The sequence below is a fragment of the Leuciscus leuciscus genome (assembly GCF_965113295.1).
Source record: "Leuciscus leuciscus genome assembly, chromosome: 23".
Lineage (NCBI taxonomy): Eukaryota > Metazoa > Chordata > Actinopteri > Cypriniformes > Leuciscidae > Leuciscus > Leuciscus leuciscus.
This window is the reverse complement of record NC_138747.1, coordinates 33340580-33363820: the sequence shown is the minus strand read 5'-3', so window position 1 is coordinate 33363820 and position 23241 is coordinate 33340580. Positions and strand designations below refer to the sequence as shown.

Here is a 23241-nt window from a genome sequence, read left to right as displayed (position 1 = left end):
AGCCAGTAAGAACCACAAGTGTTTTGCTGTGTTTTAGTTATTGCCCAAACACAGCGCTGAGACCATCAGCACAGCGCGCAATAAGAAACTGAAGAAACCGGTGCCAAAGAGAGGAGACGTGCCTAAAGAGAAACCAGGGACGGAGAGCCTCAGGAAGGACAGAGCCTTCGTCACAAAGTATGAATCATCCGACAGATTCAGTATAGAAATGAAAAAACTATCTTTATCTTTCATATAGATATGCAAGCTGACTGCTCTCTTCTGTTGTAGTCTGGATAAGATGCACATGGCGCTGACAGAACTGTGCGCTTCCTACAGCGTCTGCGCTGACTTCACAGTCTTCAAACACATCGTTGTGCCGGCCGAGTTCCTGCTCACACAGCTGGAGATGAGACTCAACAAGTACACGCACTTCTGTAGTGTTCAGATCACAACATCCTCTCAATCACACATTGTGTCTTAAAGGAATATTCCCAGGTTACGTTGCTTTAAAAAAAAAAAAGAAAAAAAAAAAAGATTATCATGAAGCGCAAACAATGAATCCAGACATGTGAGGCTTATTATTTTATTTAAAAAATTTTTTAAAATAATTTTTATGTCAAATTGTGTGTTGTTTAATCTGTATAGGGATATCCCAGTCACGTGACCCCTAGCCGCGTGTCAGCCATTTTGACAATTCCCGGTTGCCAACTCTCACGCATCTGGCGTGACACTCACGCTTTCAGCATCAATCTCACGCTCTCACGCACACTCAAGAAATGTCACGCCAAAATCCACGTTTCTCCCCTCTCAATCCGTTAATTTTCTGTTGATGACTAGACCACAGCGTATTAATGACAGGAGAGGAGTTTAAGGCCCACAGCTGTAACATCTGCCTACACCGTTCTCACTGCAGTATTCTCTGATCGTTGATTCGCTGAAACGTCAGTTGCGTGTGAAAAGTTCAGAGAGTTCAGAGCACAGGTTCGGAGTCGGAGCCACTGATGCGCGTTAGAAAGTTTGGATAACAATCAAGGTAAGCAGATAATAAAATGGTGTGCCTTGTCACTACAGACGTAGGCAAGGTAAGGCAAAGCAAGTTTATTTATATAGCACATTTCATACACAATGGCAATTCAAAGTGCTTTACATAGAAGAAATTAAAATAATAAAAAGAAATAAGAATAATTAAAACAGTTTAGAAAAATAAAATAAAATACAGTACTTTTAAAAATATTTATAAAATAAAAAATAATTATAGATCTTTCCTTCAAAGGATTCCCTTAAGACTTAAATCTTTCAACCTTCTTTTAACCTTCAATCTTATGACTTCCATCTATCAACTTTCCTTTAACTTTCTTTTCTCCCTCATTTACTCACACGTTCTTTCACTTTCTTTAGCACTGCGTTCACATTCTTTCTCAGACGAAAACTTTAATATCGTCATTTAAATACTGTTCTACTTTCAAACCCACATTAATACACGTCACTTTCACACTATCACCTTCTGAGTGGGCATTTACAGTTTCGGGCTAAATGCCCTGCTGACATAGGAGAAATTAAAATAATTAAAAGAAATGAGAATAATTAAAACAGTTTAGAAAAATAAAATAAAATACAGTACAGTACAAACAGTCGGACGAACAGTGGCACAGTGCTCATTCAGTAAATGCATAGTTAAACAGATGTGTTTTGAGTCTGGATTTGAATGTGACTACAGTAGGAGCACATCTGATCTCTTCTGGAAGCTGGTTCCAGCTGCGGCTGGCATAATAGCTAAAAGCAGACTCACCATGTTTAGAGTGAACCCTTGGTATTTCTAGCTGATATGATCCTAATGATCTGAGTGATCTGTTGGGTTTATATTCAGTGAGCATATCTGCAATGTATTGAGGTCCTAGGCCATTGAATGATTTATATACCAGTAATAATACTTTGAAATCAATCCTAAATCTAACTGGGAGCCAGTGTAAAGACCTGAGGACTGGTGTGATATGTTCATATTTTCTGGTTCTGCTCAGAATCCTGGCGGCAGCGTTCTGTATGAGCTGCAACTGTCTGATGGTCTTTTTGGGAAGGCCAGTGAGGAGTCCATTACAATAATCCACCCTGCTGGTGATGAAAGCATGCACAAGTTTCTCTAAGTCTTGTCTGGAAACAAAGCATCTAATTCTTGCAATATTTTTCAGATGATAGTATGCTGATTTAGTTATTGCTTTGACATGACTACTGAAACTAAGGTCTGACTCTAGTGTCACACCAAGATTCCTGACTTGATGTTTAGTTGTTTGACCCCTAGAGTGAAGGTATGCGTTCACCTTGATAACTTCATCTTTGTTTCAAAATTGTACATTTTGAAAACACGTTTCCATTCTATTCATTTTTTTTTTTTATTTTTTTTTTTATAAATCAGGGTTTATAAGTAAACAAGGACTGATATTTTTAAAATTAGGGTTAGGGTTGCCAAAAATATTATCCACGTGCACACACTGAAATTAGAGTCTCACTCCAACCAAAGTCCCAAAGTTGGCAACCCTGCATCCGTCAGCTACTCAGCGGCAATGGATCTATTAGGCTAATTATAAAATGATATGTTTTACTTTCGGGTTATAGGGCTGTGACCGTGGCAGTTTTTTACCACTGCGGTGGTAATGGACCAACTACCTGCGGTGGTTGGGGGGTTGTTTTGAAAATTGAAATAAAAATGTAGTGTTTATTTGAGCAATTCCGTCAAATAAGCAACACACTAAAGCCTGTAAAGCATTGAAATAAATATCAGTAAATATTGGAAACTTAAATAATATAATAAAGTTAAATCTATAAAAAAAAAAAAGTTCGTTTAATAAATTCCACACAAAGACGCGTATTCCACATGAAGCCATACCGCTCTGCGCTTTGAGAGGGATGTGGGACATGAGGAGGAAAGAGACCATCGATCTATTTTCTGATATCTTCATGTTTTCCACAAGGGCAAGACATTTAAGCTATGTTTGATATTGCGCTGCCAGAGAAAGTGAAAATAAAAATCACCCGCGCGTGTGAAACACGCTTTACAAATAAACTTGCCTTACATGTCTAATAATAACAAGCACAAACTGTTCAAATGAATCTGACGTGCAAGTAAAAATGTAGGCTATCTGTCCTACAACGTTTTTCTTCTTTACCACAGTAAAGAATATGAATAACTTTAGGCCTAATTAAAAGCGAACCTAGGAAGAAACTTTTATAATCCCCTTCGAAAATCGAGACGTGAGTGAAGATTTGGGGGAAAAAATAAGAGATTACATGCAGAGATGAGTCACGATTTTTGAATATTCGATTAGTTTATTTAATTATAGAATTACTATAGAATATCGAATAGGTTGTGCAATTATTCTCTAAAATAAACAAATAAAAATGTTTCATATAATTAGGCCCTACATTCTGTAATAAGGTCCTGTGTCCTGAAAGATATTCCTTTTGTATGATCACGTATCCGATCGCATCCAACTGCACAGCATCGCTCGGGCATGATAGGAATATTTCGCAACGAGTTGTAGTATCACCGGCGGTTTAGCATTTTCTATTCCGATCAAAAGTGGCGTGACGTCACGCGGGACATCCCTATAGTTGTTTTAGGGTTTTAGGCATCATGGCTATAAGGAAGTAAAATTAGACGTTAAACAGAAAAGGTTAGGAAGCGATTTTTTTTCCAACTTTGAATGACTTCTGCAGTCTCAAAATGATTCAACCCCCTGAATACAGTCCCTCACAAATCTGCAGAACAGGTGTTGTCTCACTAATCAAGGGCTTCATTAGTTGCACCAGGTGTGCTTGAGCTAGAACACATGACATATCTGAACTGGTGAGGTTTGATGAGTGTCACGTTTGACTGCATGTTAGAAACATAGCAAAGAACGGTCCAAAAAGAGAAGATATCATCGCCCTTCACAAACAAGGCACAGGATACAGAAAGATAGCGAAGGCACTAAATGTTCCTCGAGACAATATACCTCCAGGAATATCCCTGAACTGGAGGCCGTTGCTCATGAGGAACGGGCTCAGATCCCTCAGACACAGAAGCTGCGTCTGTTATACATCTCGCTTCAGCGAAAGGCTCTACTGAGAGCTAAAGATGCTTGCCATGAAGGGGGGGAATAATTTTGAAACTGCAGAAGTCATTAAAAGTTGCATTTTCAGTTGAATTTGCGGAAAAGTAACAAGTATTCAAAGTGTTCAAAAGTAACGTTCCCGTAATGGTTGAAGAATGATATCCAAGAAAAAACATTTTTGAGTGTTCAGAAATAAAACATTTTATGTTAGTGAAATGTTCTTAGAACATATTTTTGTTCGCTGGTATATTTTTTATGTCTTGTGGTTATACTTTTAATGTTTTCAGCCTCAACATTCATTCACTTACATTGTACATGCCTCATTGTAATCTGGACTTTTGGAAGTTTTTTTTATTTTATAAATTTCTGTGGTTATCAATTTTACGCCACAAGTAAAGTTCTCAAACCGGAATATTCCTTTAAAGGCTTGTTTGAGAGTGTTCACAACTGTAAAATATAGATGAAAAAGCATTGAGTAAAAAACCCCTGAGTTTAGTAAATCATTAATCTCAGCGTAGAGAACTGTTTGCCTCAACCTAACTAATGTCGGTTTGCAGGGTGATCGTGCAGATGGCGGGTTACAACCAGAGCACTCACGAGATCGCCCGTCCATCAGACCTGCTGGCTGGGATTCAAGCGTACGTGTCGAGTCTTCAGTGCCTCAACTGTTACATCAACATCGATGTGGCTCGGCTCGTGAAGAGTGTCCTGTTACAGCAGACTCAACCTCTCGACTCGTACGGGGCTCAGACCATCACGACTCTCTATACTACCTGGTGAGACCTCATGAAGTTTCATCCGCTTCCAGGGCCGTTTCCTCAAGGCTCAGACTGTGATGTCACCTGTGTATCCCGTAGTTCACAGCCGCTGGTTAAGAGAGTCATTCACTAACCATTTAGACCAGGACTGATCAAACCCTAGATGAGAATGAGGGTTAGCAAACTTTCAGGCCGTGCCACCTTTCATAAAATCATATTTCCTCCAGCTTTTCCAGCTTTTGAGCGTAATCCTACAGACTTTATATCACGCAATTCTGACTTTATATCACACAATTGCGACTTTATATCAAGAAATTCTGAATTTATAACACACAATTGTGACTTTATATCACAATTCTGACTTTATATCACACAATTGCGACTTTATATCAAGAAAGTCTGACTTTATAACACACTATATATATTGTGCAATTCTGACTTTATATCTCACAATTCTGACTTTATATCACAATTCTGACTTTATAACACACAATTGCGACTTTATATTGTGCAATTCTGACTTTATAACACACAATTGTGACTTTATATCAAGAAAGTCTGACTTTATATCACAATTCTGACTTTATAACACAATTCTGACTTTATAACACACAATTGCGACTTTATATCAAGAAAGTCTGACTTTATATCACAATTCTGACTTTATATCACAATTCTGACTTTATATCACACAATTGTGACTTTATAACACACAATTGTGACTTTATAACACACAATTCTGACTTTATAACACACAATTCTGACTTTATAACACACAATTGTGACTTTATATCAAGAAAGTCTGACTTTATAACACAATTGCGACTTTATATCACGCAATTCACCTGTGTATCCCATAGTTCACGGCCGCTGGCTAAGAAAGTAATTAACTAACAATTTGCTAGTTCAGGACTGATCAAACCCTAGATGAGAATGAGGTTTCGCAAACTTTTCAGGCCGTTCCACCTTTCATAAAATCATACTTCCTCCAGCTTTTCCTGCTTTTGAGCGTAATCCTACAGACTGAGCGACATACAGATAATTCCATATTATAATATATATTGAATGTATTGTATTTTTTTCAGATCGTGAGTACAGAGGCTTTGTGTGCACTGTGCGTGAATATTGTAGTTCTAGACTACATGAGCATCTCACTTGCACAAATTCAGTATTCCTCAAAATGAATAAAAACAGTGAAATGCTAAAAATTCTGAATATCACGCAAACCTGCAATTAAATATGCTAAATAATACAAATATACTTTATGTATTTAATCTCACTTTATCAACCAATGTCTTTGCTGCTGACCTTCGATGATATACAGTCGTTCTGTTGCGGTTTAAATGGTTTCTGGTCTCTGTGTTTAACTGTGTTCCTGGTCTCTGGTTTAACTGTGTTCCTGGTCTCTGGTTTAACTGTGTTCCTGGTCTTTGGTTTAACTGTGTTCCTGGTCTCTGTGTTTAACTGTGTTCCTGGTCTCTGGTTTAACTGTGTTCCTGTTCTATGGTTTAACTGTGTTCCTGGTCTCTGGTTTAACTGTGTTCCTGGTCTCTGTGTTTAACTGTGTTGCTGGTCTCTGTGTTTAACTGTGTTCCTGTTCTCTGGTTTAACTGTGTTCCTGGTCTCTGGTTTAACTGTGTTCCTGGTCTCTGGTTTAACTGTGTCCCTGGTCTCTGTGTTTAACTGTGTTCCTGGTCTCTGGTTTAACTGTGTTCCTGGTCTCTGTGTTTAACTGTGGATGATGTGTTTAACTGTGTTCCTGGTCTCTGTGTTTAACTCTGTTCCTGGTCTCTGTGTTTAACTGTGTTCCTGGTCTCTGTGTTTAACTGTGTTCCTGGTCTATGGTTTAACTGTGTTCCTGGTCTCTGTGTTTAACTGTGTTCCTGGTCTCTGTGTTTAACTGTGTTCCTGGTCTCTGGTTTAACTGTGTTCCTGGTCTCTGTGTTTAACTGTGTTCCTGGTATCTGGTTTAACTGTGTTCCTGGTCTCTGTGTTTAACTGTGTTCCTGTTCTCTGTGTTTAACTGTGTTCCTGGTCTCTGGTTTAACTGTGTTCCTGGTCTCTGGTTTAACTGTGTTCCTGGTCTCTGTGTTTAACTGTGTTTCTGGTCTCTGGTTTAACTGTGGATGATGTGTTTAACTGTGTTCCTGGTCTCTGGTTTAACTGTGGATGATGTGTTTAACTGTGTTCCTGGTCTCTGGTTTAACTGTGTTTCTGGTCTCTGGTTTAACTGTGTTTATGGTCTCTGGTTTAACTGTGGATGATGTGTTTAACTGTGTTCCTGGTCTCTGGTTTAACTGTGTTTATGGTCTCTGGTTTAACTGTGTTTATGGTCTCTGGTTTAACTGTGGATGATGTGTTTAACTGTGTTCCTGGTCTCTGGTTTAACTGTGTTTCTGGTCTCTGGTTTAACTGTGTTTCTGGTCTCTGGTTTAACTGTGTTCCTGGTCTCTGGTTTAACTGTGTTTCTGGTTTCTGGTCTCTGGTTTAACTGTGTTCCTGGTCTCTGGTTTAACTGTGTTTATGGTTTCTGGTCTCTGGTTTAACTGTGTTTATGGTCTCTGGTTTAACTGTGGATGATGTGTTTAACTGTGTTCCTGGTCTCTGGTTTAACTGTGTTTCTGGTCTCTGGTTTAACTGTGTTTCTGGTCTCTGGTTTAACTGTGTTCCTGGTCTCTGGTTTAACTGTGTTCCTGGTCTGCTGTGGTCAGGTATCTCGAGGGTCTCCTGCGTCAGGCCAGCAGCGCTCTCATCATCCACTGTCCAACCATACAGTGCTTCATCAACCAGAACACGGAGAACGAGCAGAGCTTTCGTGCTGAGGAATACTCTGACATCGGTGGTAAGATGAAAGATATTTCAGCTAAATATTCAGGCTAAGTAGTTTATTTTACATTTTTCAATAGCCACTGCATCTGTATACCCCCTCAACTTCACTTTCATACATGCATTCTGAAAGGGGACATGCAGTGCAGTTTCACATATTATATTATGTTTTTCAAGGTTAGTTTATGAAAGTTTTTACAGTTTTATGCACCAAAAAGGTCCAATATTTGTAACAATTATTGTTTTCATCTTCATTTTCAAACACTCATTTTCAAAACGCCCTCTTTTAAACCGTGTCATGTATTTTGCTACTCATGATGGCAAGCGTGTGATAGAGCCGTAGATGTTTAAGCCTGATTTAGATCCTGAGGCAGAAGAAATTGAAATATCGCAACCACAATGATTGCAACAGTCAAACACTAGCTAGTAGCTATACATTGTGTGAAGGGTTAATACAGTTTTTTTTCCAATTGTTAACACAAAATTTTGCAAACTAGGCTGGTTTTATCAAAATACTGAACACTAGTCACAAAACCACTCACCCAAACTGCAAAATACCGAATATATCCTGCAGAATGAAGCACTGCAACCAAAACTACATCTAGCATTATTTTTGTCTAAGCAACGACACACTGTTGGGCGTAATGAAGAGCACTCTCATCTTTAGGATGCTTTGCCATAATACTAAAATAGTTCTAATTGTAGAAAGTTCTTCAGATTGTTCACATGCACAGAAATATTTGCAGACACACACACATGCTGTTGAAACATTTTTTTTTTTTTTTTTTTACCAAACAAGTCAGTGCAACATGTGCACAGCAGAAATATTTACACTGGACTGAACACAAATATGCTCACGAAAAACAGTAAACTGAAAAGATTGAAGTGTTAACAGTTAAGCATTGAGGTGTTTGGTCAGGTGACAAATGTATCGGCCAATCAGATCATGGAGTGTCATTTTGAATGGCAGTGTTTTGAAATGGCAGTCATGTGACTTTATGTCAGATTGTTGTGTGTTATGCAGAGAACCGTGTTCAGTGTGTTTAAAAAGTGCCATTTTGAATTACAAAATGTGTGTAAAGCAGAAAATGTGTTCAGACTTTTGGAGGCTTGAGAAGAGGTTTTGCTCTGTGTGTGTCAGTGTTAATAACTGTGCTGTACGTGTCATTTTAGTGTGTTAGCAAATGGAAAAACCTGTAATAGCAACAGTAACATAAAATACAAAGTTTTGTCATAAAACACTAGATGGCGCATCAGCAGCATTAATAATAATCATCATCAGCAACAATAAGTGTTGCAAATCTATTCTGCTACAATCAAATGCATTAATATTGTCATATCCAGTACCATACTAAACTCTCAGTGAGTTGTCATGAAAGAAAAATAATAAAAATATATTCAACTCGCATAATAAAAGGAAATATTTCTGATCCGGTTTCTGATTTTATACAGCAAGACTGTCTGAAATGGTGTTAAACGCTGGTTTGATGTTTATTACACACATATTTGTCTGTAGGTTTGCGATCGTTGGCTGAACTGATCGGCCCGTACGGAATGAAGTTTTTAAATGAGAACCTCATGTGGCACATCATATCCCAGATTGGAGAACTGAAGGCATGACATCTTTCTAAAGCACAAACATGGCTAATTTACACGCATACAGTGTATACACGATTGAAATAAATCATGTTTTCATTTTCAGAAACTTGTAAGTGACAACATGGATGTCCTGGTGCAAATGAGAGCTAACTTTGAGAAACCTGAGGCGATGATTGACCTTCAGAAGAAGCTGACAGGTACAATTCTTCATTACTCTTCATTACTCAGTTCTTCATTACTCTTCATTACTCAGTTCTTCATTACTCAGTTCTTTATTACTCAGTTCTTCATTACTCAGTTCTTTATTACTCAGTTCTTCATTACTCAGTTCTTCATTACTCTTCATGACTCAGTTCTTCATTACTCTTCATTACTCAGTTCTTTATTACTCAGTTCTTCATTACTCAGTTCTTCATTACTCTTCATTACTCAGTTCTTCATTACTCTTCATTACTCAGTTCTTTATTACTCAGTTCTTCATTACTCAGTTCTTTATTACTCAGTTCTTCATTACTCAGTTCTTCATTACTCTTCATGACTCAGGTCTTTATTACTCAGTTCTTCATTACTCAGTTCTTCATTACTCTACATGACTCAGTTCTTTATTACTCAGTTCTTCATTACTCAGTTCTTCATTACTCAGTTCTTCATTACTCTACATGACTCAGTTCTTTATTACTCAGTTCTTCATTACTCTACATGACTCAGTTCTTTATTACTCAGTTCTTCATTACTCAGTTCTTCATTACTCAGTTCTTCATTACTCTACATGACTCAGTCCTTTATTACTCAGTTCTTCATTACTCAGTTCTTCATTACTCAGTTCTTCATTACTCTACATGACTCAGTTCTTTATTACTCAGTTCTTCATTACTCAGTTCTTCATTACTCAGTTCTTCATTACTCTACATGACTCAGTTCTTTATTACTCAGTTCTTCATTACTCAGTTCTTCATTACTCTTCATGACTCAGTTCTTTATTACTCAGTTCTTCATTACTCTACATGACTCAGTTCTTTATTACTCAGTTCTTCATTACTCAGTTCTTCATTACTCTTCATGACTCAGTTCTTTATTACTCAGTTCTTCATTACTCTTCATTACTCAGTTCTTCATTACTCTTCATTACTCAGTTCTTCATTACTCTTCATTACTCAGTTCTTCATTACTCTTCATTACTCAGTTCTTCATTACTCTTCATTACTCAGTTCTTCATTACTCTTCATTACTCAATTCTTCATTACTCTTCATTACTCAGTTCTTCATTACTCTTCATTACTCAGTTCTTCATTACTCTTCATTACTCAGTTCTTCATTACTCTTCATTACTCAGTTCTTCATTACTCAGTTCTTCATTACTCAGGTCTTCATTACTCTTCATTACTCAGTTCTTCATTACTCTTCATTACTCAGTTCTTTATTACTCAGTTCTTCATTACTCAGTTCTTCATTACTCTTCATGACTCAGTTCTTTATTACTCAGTTCTTCATTACTCTTCATTACTCAGTTCTTCATTACTCTTCATTACTCAGTTCTTCATTACTCTTCATTACTCAGTTCTTCATTACTCTACATTACTCAAGCTAAAATCCTCATAGTTTACTCACATAGTTGTCTGCAGTTTTGGACACTTTCCAATATCATTCCTTTCAAAAACAATCATAATAGCTTCTTTATTGTTATATATAAATAAATCATGAAACACTCTTAGTAAAACTAAAAAGCAAGGATCACACACATCACCAATTTCTCTGAATTATAGTTATTACATTATTACTCTTGATTAAAACTGTGTTGTAGTGTTATTTTAATGGGAAATGCCTTGCATGTGTAGGAACAGATATAAGCGTCACGTTTACATATGGTGAAGTCGTTTCACCAGAAGATCCAGTTAAGATTTCTTCATTAAAAAGTATAAAAAGTATAGAGTCAAAACAAAAAAAAAATTCACAAAACAACGAATGTACAATCACTGAGATGCATTTGGAAAATAGATGTGATGAATCTCTGTTTCATTTCAAAAGTTAAAATAAACCGACAGAAAAAGAGCATAATTCTATCAACTTCTCCAAGGACAAAAGTTCGGGAAGCCCTGATCTAAAGGGTTTCACTCGTTCATGAATCTTCTCTTGTGTCTTCTTACTGTAATTAAAGCTGATTTATCTACTATGTTCCTCCAGGCTGTGAGAATGTGTTGAAGAGAGTGACCATTATTGGCGTGATTCTGTCGTTTCGGGCTATGGTCCAAGACGCTCTCGCTGAGGTGAGAAGCTCTTCATGTTCATTAATATTATATCTGGATTTGTCAGATCTTATAGTGCATGCATAATATTAAATGCATGATGTGCTGTAACATATAGTGCTATAACATCACTGTACTGCTCATTTCCATCTGTAGATCATGGACAGACACTGTCCGTTTCTCATGAGACCCATCAAAAGTCTGAAGGACTTTATCCAGCCCGAGCTCGACATCAAGGTCAATCATTCAATCATTCAGTCATTCATTCATTCAGTCATTCAATCATTCATTCAGTCATTCATTCAGTCAGTCATTCAGTCATTCAATCATTCAGTCATTCAGTCAGTCATTCATTCAGTCATTCAGTCATTCATTCATTCAGTCAGTCATTCATTCAGTCAGTCAGTCATTCAATCATTCATTCAGTCATTCATTCATTCATTCATTCATTCATTCAGTCATTCAGTCATTCATTCAGTCATTCAGTCATTCAGTCATTCATTCAGTCATTCGTTCATTCAGTCAGTCATTCATTCAGTCATTCATTCATTCATTCATTCATTCATTCATTCAGTCATTTAGTCATTCAGTCAGTCATTCAATCATTCAGTCATTCAGTCAGTCATTCAGTCATTCAATCATTCAGTCATTCAGTCAGTCATTCAGTCATTCATTCAGTCAGTCATTCAATCATTCAGTCATTCAATCAAAAAATATTATTTTGCAGACACCACTTAGACACGTGTAGATGACTCTCGGTGTGTGTGAGATGTCTTGTTTATTGATTGTCCTCGTCTCTGATCATGTGTAGATGACTCTCGGTGTGTATGAGATGTCTTGTTTATTGATTGTCCTCGTCTCTGATCATGTGTAGATGACTCTCGGTGTGTATGAGATGTCTTGTTTATTGATTGTCCTCGTCTCTGATCATGTGTAGATGACTCTCGGTGTGTATGAGATGTCTTGTTTATTGATTGTCCTCGTCTCCGATCATGTGTAGATGACTCTCGGTGTGTGTGAGATGTCTTGTTTATTGATTGTCCTCGTCTCTGATCATGTGTAGATGACTCTCGGTGTGTATGAGATGTCTTGTTTATTGATTGTCCTCGTCTCTGATCATGTGTAGATGACTCTCGGTGTGTATGAGATGTCTTGTTTATTGATTGTCCTCGTCTCTGATCATGTGTAGATGACTCTCGGTGTGTATGAGATGTCTTGTTTATTGATTGTCCTCGTCTCTGATCATGTGTAGATGACTCTCGGTGTGTATGAGATGTCTTGTTTATTGATTGTCCTCGTCTCCGATCATGTGTAGATGACTCTCGGTGTGTGTGAGATGTCTTGTTTATTGATTGTCCTCGTCTCCGATCATGTGTAGATGACTCTCGGTGTGTATGAGATGTCTTGTTTATTGATTGTCCTCGTCTCCGATCATGTGTAGATGACTCTCGGTGTGTGTGAGATGTCTTGTTTATTGATTGTCCTCGTCTCCGATCATGTGTAGATGACTCTCGGTGTGTGTGAGATATCTTGTTTATTGATTGTCCTCGTCTCCGATCATGTGTAGATGACTCTCGGTGTGTGTGAGATGTCTTGTTTATTGATTGTCCTCGTCTCTGATCATGTGTAGCTGACTCTCGGTGTGTGTGAGATGTCTTGTTTATTGATTGTCCTCGTCTCTGATCATGTGTAGATGACTCTCGGTGTGTATGAGATGTCTTGTTTATTGATTGTCCTCGTCTCTGATCATGTGTAGATGACTCTCGGTGTGTGTGCGATGTCTTGTTTATTGATTGTCCTCGTCTCCGATCATGTGTAGATGACTCTCGGTGTGTGTGAGATGTCTTGTTTATTGATTGTCCTCGTCTCTGATCATGTGTAGATGACTCTCGGTGTGTATGAGATGTCTTGTTTATTGATTGTCCTCGTCTCCGATCATGTGTAGATGACTCTCGGTGTGTATGAGATGTCTTGTTTATTGATTGTCCTCGTCTCTGATCATGTGTAGATGACTCTCGGTGTGTATGAGATGTCTTGTTTATTGATTGTCCTCGTCTCTGATCATGTGTAGATGACTCTCGGTGTGTATGAGATGTCTTGTTTATTGATTGTCCTCGTCTCCGATCATGTGTAGATGACTCTCGGTGTGTATGAGATGTCTTGTTTATTGATTGTCCTCGTCTCCGATCATGTGTAGATGACTCTCGGTGTGTATGAGATGTCTTGTTTATTGATTGTCCTCGTCTCCGATCATGTGTAGATGACTCTCGGTGTGTATGAGATGTCTTGTTTATTGATTGTCCTCGTCTCCGATCATGTGTAGATGACTCTCGGTGTGTGTGAGATGTCTTGTTTATTGATTGTCCTCGTCTCCGATCATGTGTAGATGACTCTCGGTGTGTGTGAGATGTCTTGTTTATTGATTGTCCTCGTCTCCGATCATGTGTAGATGACTCTCTCGGTGTGTATGAGATGTCTTGTTTATTGATTGTCCTCGTCTCTGATCATGTTTAGATGACTCTCGGTGTGTATGAGATGTCTTCGGCTGCTGGTTTGAGATGTGAGATCGACCCTGCACTGGTTTCGGCGATAGCTAACATGCAGACAGGTGAAGTCCTGATAAAGGAGGAATGTCTCAAGATAATCTAATCTGATTGTTTCGATGTATAACCTGTTATTCTCCTCGCCAGACAACTTGTCGCTCGATGAGGAGTTTAAGATCAGCTGTCTCCTGATGGTGTATATAGCCGTGTCTCTGCCCACCCTGTGTCTGGATCCCAACTCGTTCTACAGCCGAGAACTGGGAGGTGAGTTTGAGTCTCACAGACGACAGAAACAGCTTTGAGACAGCTTTAAGCCTGATGGACATATTTATACAGTGGAGAGAATAAGTATTTGATACACTGCCGATTTTGCAGGTTTTCCCACTTACAAAGCATGTAAAAGTCTGTAATTTTTATCATAGGTACTCTTCAACTGTGAGTGACGGAATCTAAATCACATTGTATGATTTTTAAGTAATTAATTTGCATTTTATTGCATGACATAAGTATTTGATACATCAGAAAAGCAGAACTTAATATTTGGTACAGAAACCTTTCTTTGTGTAACACTGTCAAAGTTAACCAAACACCATAAGGGTTGTATCACTGAATATTTAGGACTAGGTTCGACTCTTGGGAGGATAGAAATGAAGTTTAGGCCAAATAGTGTAGATCAGCAACAGCCAGCACATTTATTGTACATAGAACAAATGAAAAATAAAAAAAATTAAAAATATATTGAGGTCTCGTCACAACACTCTGAAAAGGGGAAAAGCAGTATTTAGTCCAGGTTGTGCACGAAAAGTCTGAGAATATAAGGGAAAAAATTTAAATAAGAAAAATAAAATGTCCAAAGTTCTCCTCGTTCCTTGGAAAAATTGGTGTGTGTGTAAAGTTAATTGTATTTAAGGCCTTTTTCTACTACCCGGGTAGTGTGTGTATAAAGCGACAGCTTAGCTGTAATTGAACGGAATCCCACGATGCAAACAGATGCAAACTGGTCCGGGTTGGACGTCAAGTGGAATGCAGTAGGACCTTCTCTAAATCACGGACTGGCTCGCCTTTGCTCACAGCTCATTTCACAGATCTTTTCACAGGATGGAATCAGGCAACAAAAAAAACAATCTACACAAAACACAATTTTACAGTTCACAGTTAACATCTCTCAAAATTCAAATATGTTTTTTTTTTCATTCAATAAACTCCTTATGAGATCGCAAAAGCATCACTCACATGTTTATACACGTGCTAGCTCAGCTAATTAACATCAGTACACGTGAGATTAACGTCAGTACACGTGAGCATACTAATTAAGCACAAATAAGTCTGTTCAACGCACAAATGTATCATCTGCACTTCAAAATACACTTTCATGTATAAATACATTCTTTGTCCTCCATATGTATACAGGGAACATCATAAAATAAATGGATCAAGAATCAAATCTATCAGTTTCCCCGATCTCCGTTTGCATAACGTGAATTCAAATACAAAAAAAACATTTTGACTTTCAATAAACATCACATTTTAACTCTGACTGTTTTTTTTTCCTATTCAGTATAACATATATACAATTCTGATCGTTAATCAGTTAAAGCACATCAACTAAACATTTCTTTAAACACAGAAACTCACCAGAGTTCGCAGAAGTTTCTCAATAAAATCAAATGGAATTCCTTTTGGACATACTTCATAAGACTTATGGAAAGTTTAAACTCTTTTTGTTCAGAAAAAACGTGCTCTTTTTAGTAATTCAAAAGCAGCGCTTGATCACCTCGTGCTCATCAGCTATTCTACAGTCTTCTTCTCTCTATATTTTCTTCTCAGTCAACTCGTTTGTATAGCGGCCCCTACAGGGAAACTACGGTACTGCATACAACTAAGCAGAAATTAAAACAGTGTTCAACTCTAGGGGGTTACATTTGCAATTACAGAGATCATACGTTTCCTGTAGTTCTTGACCAGGTTTGCACACACTGCAGCAGGGATTCTGGCCCACTCCTCCATACAGACCTTCTCCAGATCCTTCAGGTTTCGGGGCTGTCGCTGGGCAATATGAACTTTCAGCTCCCTCCAAAGATTTTCTATTGGGTTCAGGTCTGGAGACTGGCTTGGCCACTCCAGGACCTTGAGATGCTTCTTACGGAGCCACTCCTTAGTTGCCCTGGCTGTGTGTTTCGGGTCGTTGTCATGCTGGAAGACCCAGCCACCACCCATCTTCAATGCTCTTACTGAGGGAAGGAGGTTGTTGGCCAAGATCTCGCGATACATGGCCCCATCCATCCTCCCCTCAATACGGTGCAGTCGTCCTGTCCCCTTTGCAGAAAAGCATCCCCAAAGAATGATGTTTCCACCCCCATGCTTCATGGTTGGGATGGTGTTCTTGGGGTTGTACTCATCCTTCTTCTTCCTCCAAACACGGCGAGTGGAGTTTAGACCAAAAAGCTCTATTTCTGTCTCATCAGACCACATGACCTTCTCCCTGGTCAGGGAGAAGGTCCCTGACCCCGCGCTGCAGGATTTTAATCCATGACGGTGTAGTGTGTTACTAATGGTTTTCTTTGAGACTGTGGTCCCAGCTCTCTTCAGGTCATTGACCAGGTCCTGCCGTGTAGTTCTGGGCTGATCCCTCACCTTCCTCATGATCATTGATGCCCCACGAGGTAAGATCTTGCATGGTGCCCCAGACCGAGGGAGATTGACCGTCATCTTGAACTTCTTCCATTTTCTAATAATTGCGCCAACAGTTGTTTCCTTCTCACCAAGCTGCTTGCCTATTATCCTGTAGCCCATCCCAGCCTTGTGCAGGTCTACAATTGTATCCCTGATGTCCTTACACAGCTCTCTGGTCTTGGCCATTGTGGAGAGGTTGGAGTCTGTTTGATTGAGTGTGTGGACAGGTGTCTTTTATACAGGTAACGAGTTCAAACAGGTGCAGTTAATACAGGTAATGAGTGGAGAACAGGAGGGCTTCTTAAAGAAAAACTAACAGGTCTGTGAGAGCCGGAATTCTTACTGGTTGGTAGGTGATAAAATACTTATGTCATGCAATAAAATGCAAATTAATTATTTAAAAATCATACAATGTGATTTTCTGGATTTTTGTTTTAGATTCCGTCACTCACAGTTGAAGAGTACCTATGATAAAAATTACAGACTTTTACATGCTTTGTAAGTAGGAAAACCTGCAAAATTGGCAGTGTATCAAATACTTGTTCTCCCCACTGTATATATATATATATAATGGCAGTGAATGGCCGGTTTCTGTTTTGAAGTCCATAAAAGTGCACCTATCCATCATAAAAGTGCATCTGTCCATCATAAAAGTACATCTATCCATCATAAAAGTACATCTATCCATCATAAAAGTGCACCTATCCGTCATAAAAGTGCATCTATCCATCATAAAAGTACATCTATCCATCATAAAAGTACATCTATCCATCATAAAAGTGCATCTATCCATCATAAAAGTACATCTGTCCATCATAAAAGTTCATCTATCCATCATAAAAGTGCATCTATCCCTATCCGTCATAACAGTGCATCTATCCGTCATAAAAGTGCATCTGTCCATCATAAAAGTGCATCTGTCCATCATAAAAGTGCATCGATCCGTCATAAAAGTGCATCTATCCATCATAAAAGTGCATCTATCCGTCATAAAAGTGCATCTGTCCATCATAAAAGTGCATCTGTCCATCATAAAAGTGCATCTGTCCATCATAAAAGTGCATCTGTCCATCATAAAAGTGCATCTGTCCATCATAAAAGTGCATCTGTCCGTCATAAAAGTGCATCTGTCCATCATAAAAGTGCATCTGTCCATCATAAAAGTGCATCTGTCCATCAAAAGTGCATCTGTCCATCATAAAAGTGCATCTGTCCATCATAAAAGTGCATCTGTCCATCATAAAAGTGCATCTGTCCATCATAAAAGTGCATCTGTCCATCATAAAAGTGCATCTGTCCATCATAAATCCATTTGAATCCCATCTGGATGACAACCCACAAGTGTTGATAAAAAAGAATGCATGAAGCTAGAATAAAATGGTGCCATGAAAGTTTTGTGAATATGATCATAAATGCTGGTGGGGAAAGGGTTAACATGAAAAATGTATTACTAAAAACATGAACGCTTGCTTTGATCACCAACTTCATCATGATTAGGGTTAGGGTTAGGGTTAGGGTTTGTTTCCAGAAAAAAATAACGTCACAGTCCAGCTTAAGTAAGTTCAGTGATGGTTCATTTCTGTTATCAAAAAGTTATTAATTTAGTTTTTATATACAGTAGTCAACATTTGAAGGGGATCAAAACCTTTCATCAAAGTTATACATGTAACTTTGTACAAGTTATACATTGTGTTGTTCTGTAAGGCCTGTTCACACCGGGTCACTTCAATGTGTTTTCGCAAAACAGATTTAAATCCGATCTTCAATTCCAGCGCTATATGCAGATTTAATGGATTCACGTCCGTATGAGCTGCGTTTGATCGATCCTCAGCTAATCTCGCGATCAGATACCGCTATAGGAGAGAGAGCGACAACAACACTGTCAGATCATCTCGTTTCTTTACTGAAGATGATTGTGTGTTAAGCGTCTGCGACTTCTCTTTGATTTGCGATAGTTTGCACGGCTTGATGAAGAGATGCTCATCTGCGGTAGCGTCGTCAGATCTGACATATAGCCTATAACACGCTCTCACACGTTTACTTTTAGAGTAACATGTACACATGTGGTTTCAACACCCAGAGGCATTTACACGTGTCCAGTCTGGTGTGGAAAGCGGCCCAGAACTCCTCCTGATGTGGTCTGAGAGATCGGATTCAAATCCGTGTCAAATGTGTTTCGGATAGCGATCAGATCCCAGAAAACACACGAATGACCCGGTGTAGACGACCCTAAAGCTCTGTGGTCCGCCGAGAGCCTGTGGAGCTTCAGCTTGTCGTGTTCTTCTCCAGGTCATCAGAACAACATCCACTGTCTGGCGACTGCAGTGAATCATCTGGCGGCCGCCATGTTCACCGTCCAGAGGAAGAACATACAAACACAACTGCAGGAGTTCCTGAAGGTGAAACACACACACACACACACACACACACTCATCTCACAGTGCTTCACGTCACTCAGAACATCTCATCTGTAATGTGTGTGTGTGTGTGTGTGTGTGTGTGTGTGTGTAGGTGGCGTCCTCCATCTTACTCCAGCTTGGTCAGAACGTGGAGCGAGTGGAAATAAAGAACAGAGACTCAGTTTATCTCATTCTTCACATGGTAACGAATCTCTGGAGGATTATTATGAGCTCAGGATCTATAAAGGCTTTATGAATGAATCTTTTCTCTTGTGTGTGTTGTAGATCGTGGATCAGTCGCCGTTCTTGAGTCAAGACATGCTGGAGATGTGTTTCCCGTACGTTCTCCTGAGAAACGCTTACAGAGAAGTCCACAAGAGCTTCGTCCACACGATGGGCTGAACTCAAACCAGGACTGACTCCGGACCTCACACACACTACTGACAAACGTTTGGGATCCGTCAGAGTTTTGATGTTTTTAAAAGAGTCTCTTCTGCTCACCAGAATTTATTTGATTCAAAATACACCAAAAAAAACCCAGTGATATTGTTAAATATTATGGCAATTTAAAATGAATGTTTTCTTTGTGAATATCTAGTAAAGTGTAATTTATTCCTGTGATCAAAGCTGAGTTTCAGCATCATTACTCCAGTCTTCAGTGTCACATGATCCTTCACAAATCACTCTAATATGATAATTTGATGATCAAGAAAAATGTATGATTATTATTATCAGTGTTGAAAACACAGTCGTGTACAAATCTTTTTTCAGGATTCTAATAGAAAGTTCAAAACAGCATTTATCTGAAATATAAAGCTTTTGTAACAGTATAAATGTCTTTACTGCAACTTTTGATCAATTTAATTCATCCTTGCTGAATAAAAGTATTGATTTATTTTATTTATTTCCCCCAAAAAATAAAATAAAATAAATTCTTACTGACCCCAAACTTTTTAATGTTACAAAAGATTCTATTTCAGATCAATTCATCAAAGAATCCTAAAAAGTAAAATGTAAATAACTGTTTTCAACACTGATAATAATCATAAATGTTTCTTGAGATCATATTAGAATGATTTGTGAAGGATCATGTGACACTGAAGACTGGAGTAATGATGCTGAACATTCAGCTTTGATCACAGGAATAAATTACACTTTACTGTATATTCACATAGAAAACAGATGATTTATATTATGATAATATTTCACAATATTACAATTTTTTGTGTATTTTTAATCAGATAAATGCAGGCTTGGTGAGCAGAAGAGACTCTTTCAAAAACATATAAAAATCTTACCGATTCAAAACCTTTGACTGGTAGTGTAGTTTAACAGATTAAACTGATATGCACCAGGTTTGATTTTCATAGTGGATGATTGTGTTAAAGTCCCCCTGTAGTTCATAATTCTATCCTTTAAAACAAATTTTTGATCACCAAAATTACTTATTAAAACCTTTTTTCCTTGAAAAATGTTTCTTCATGCCTTAAAATATCTTGAATGAACTAACCCTAACCGGTTCTAAGAATATGCAAATGAGCCCCGCCTCCACTCACTCACTCAGCTCAGAGATCCACTGGTTGACGATCACACGTTGATCTGATTGGTTACAAGGTAGTTTGTGACGTCAGAAACACCAGCGATTTCAAAGCGTGTGTTTGAGACTGTCTTTGGTTCACTGCAGTTTTAAGGAGGAAATACTCAGCAATGCTGTCGACTTATGAACTTACACATGGTTTGTCTTAAAGCCGATTAAAAACACCACATAGACACATAAACAACATTAAAGCTGGATCTTCACCACAGGGGGGCTGTAAACTAGATTCTACTGGGCGTATGACATTAGCTGTAAACACCGCTGCATATAATGATTATGTAACTGTTGCGCTGTTTCTTGTGTCTAATTACAGCTTGAGATCCACTGGAAAAGGATTTATTTTTCTCTGTTTTAATGTTGTCATGATGATTAATAAATGAAAGTTGTATTTTTATGTTGATCATTCTCACAGATTCACCATTATTTGCACAGAAAAACTCGAAGCAACTGTTAACAGTTTCTCAACACTGACTGTGATTGTGCTGTATAGTCCATATTTGTGTTTGTTTAAGTGCCTTTAATATTCTAAAGTTTTTTCCAAAATGTAGAAATTATGAAAAATTGGTTTTCAAATTAACGTTAAAATGCTGTCAAATAAAAAGGCAACATAAGCATAACATAAGTTTGTGTCAGTCGTATGTGCAGTGCTTTACATGAATACACTGTAGTGTAACACAACCACACGTAGTTCCAGTCATGCTTCATTAATCTCCTCCTCCTTCGGTCTGTCAGTCGCTCTCATATTCAGGGGGTTTACACAACAACGATGTACTAAACACAGAATTTTTTCCTTTGTGTTTGTTGCATTCAGAGACAACATTGTCCAAACAATCCCGTTCACACAGATCGGTGAAAACGGCTAAAACCGCTGTATTGCTGTCAGGCCAGTAGGTGGCGATGTCACTGTGAAGAAACACTACACACCTGTAGACTGAACACCTAACACACATGATTGAACACGTAACACATATGATCTCACTGTTTTCACAGATTCGTGTTTTTGTAGTTTACACAGATAACGGTATCGCTTTCAAAAAACGGTTTTCAAAGGTTTTTGTGTTTTCAGGCCCCAAAATTCCATTGTTGTGTAAATGAACGGCCAAAACGGATAAAAAGTTTTCTGTTTTTAGTTAAAATGGTGTGATGTAAAAGGCCCCAAACTTCCCCGCCGCCATTCTCAAGAGTGTTCAACTCCGTCAAGTAGACGAGGACAGTCCAAAACTGTCCTGCCCTTCACTCGCTAACTCTCCTCCGCCACTCGCTAACTCTCCTCCGCCTCGTTCACTCGCTAACTCTCCTCCACCACTCGCTAACTCTCCTCCGCCACTCGCTAACTCTCCTCCGGCACTCGCTAACTCTCCTCCACCACTCGCTAACTCTCCTCTGCCTCGTTCACTCGCTAACTCTCCTCCGGCACTCGCTAACTCTCCTCCGCCACTCGCTAACTCTCCTCTGCCTCGTTCACTCGCTAACTCTCCTCCGGCACTCGCTAACTCTCCTCCGCCACTCGCTAACTCTCCTCTGCCTCGTTCACTCGCTAACTCTCCTCCGCCACTCGCTAACTCTCCTCTGCCTCGTTCACTCGCTAACTCTCCTCCGGCACTCGCTAACTCTCCTCTGCCTCGTTCACTCGCTAACTCTCCTCCGGCACTCGCTAACTCTCCTCTGCCTCGTTCACTCGCTAACTCTCCTCCGCCACTCGCTAACTCTCCTCTGCCTCGTTCACTCGCTAACTCTCCTCCGGCACTCGCTAACTCTCCTCTGCCTCGTTCACTCGCTAACTCTCCTCCGCCACGTTCACTCGCTAACTCTCCTCCGCCTTGTTCACTCGCTAACTCTCCTCCGGCACTCGCTAACTCTCCTCTGCCTCGTTCACTCGCTAACTCTCCTCCGGCACTCGCTAACTCTCCTCTGCCTCGTTCACTCGCTAACTCTCCTCCGCCACCGCTAACTCTACTCTGCCACCGCTAACTCTCCTCCGCCACCGCTAACTCTCCTCCGCCACTTGCTAACTCTCCTCCGCCACTCGCTAACTCTCCTCTGCCTCGTTCACTCGCTAACTCTCCTCCGCCACCACCACTAACTCTCCTCCGCCACTCGCTAACTCTCCTCCGGCACTCGCTAACTCTCCTCTGCCTCGTTCACTCGCTAACTCTCCTCCGCCACTCGCTAACTCTCCTCTGCCTCGTTCACTCGCTAACTCTCCTCCGCCACCGCTAACTCTACTCTGCCACCGCTAACTCTACTCTGCCACCGCTAACTCTCCTCCGCCACCGCTAACTCTCCTCCGCCACTCGCTAACTCTCCTCCGCCACTCGCTAACTCTCCTCTGCCTCGTTCACTCGCTAACTCTCCTCTGCCACTCGCTAACTCTCCTCTGCCACTCGCTAACTCTCCTCCGCCACCGCTAACTCTCCTCCGCCACCGCTAACTCTCCTCCGCCACCGCTAACTCTCCTCCGCCACCGCTAACTCTCCTCCGCCACCGCTAACTCTACTCCGCCACCGCTAACTCTCCTCCGCCACCGCTAACT

At 39.5% G+C, this 23241-nt stretch overlaps 1 protein-coding gene across 2 annotated transcripts in view; it reads left to right on the top strand.

Moving 5' to 3' along the window:
* Window positions 1–21330, top strand: part of nckap1l (NCK associated protein 1 like) — a 42352-nt gene extending 21022 nt beyond the window's left edge. Inside the window, exons 19-31 of one of the 2 annotated variants that reach the window (XM_082155060.1) lie at window positions 38–177; window positions 271–402; window positions 4628–4846; window positions 7540–7670; window positions 9171–9268; window positions 9357–9450; window positions 11435–11517; window positions 11653–11733; window positions 14011–14104; window positions 14187–14303; window positions 19002–19111; window positions 19224–19313; window positions 19397–21330. In XM_082155060.1, coding sequence (XP_082011186.1) covers window positions 38–177; window positions 271–402; window positions 4628–4846; window positions 7540–7670; window positions 9171–9268; window positions 9357–9450; window positions 11435–11517; window positions 11653–11733; window positions 14011–14104; window positions 14187–14303; window positions 19002–19111; window positions 19224–19313; window positions 19397–19513 — 1506 coding nt within the window. In that variant the 3' untranslated portion in view covers window positions 19514–21330. Of the gene's footprint in view, window positions 1–37; window positions 178–270; window positions 403–4627; window positions 4847–7539; window positions 7671–9170; window positions 9269–9356; window positions 9451–11434; window positions 11518–11652; window positions 11734–14010; window positions 14105–14186; window positions 14304–18792; window positions 18976–19001; window positions 19112–19223; window positions 19314–19396 lie in introns of those variants that run through there. The other variant, XM_082155061.1, reaches the window with a different exon arrangement.
* Window positions 21331–23241: the final 1911 nt, after the last annotated feature.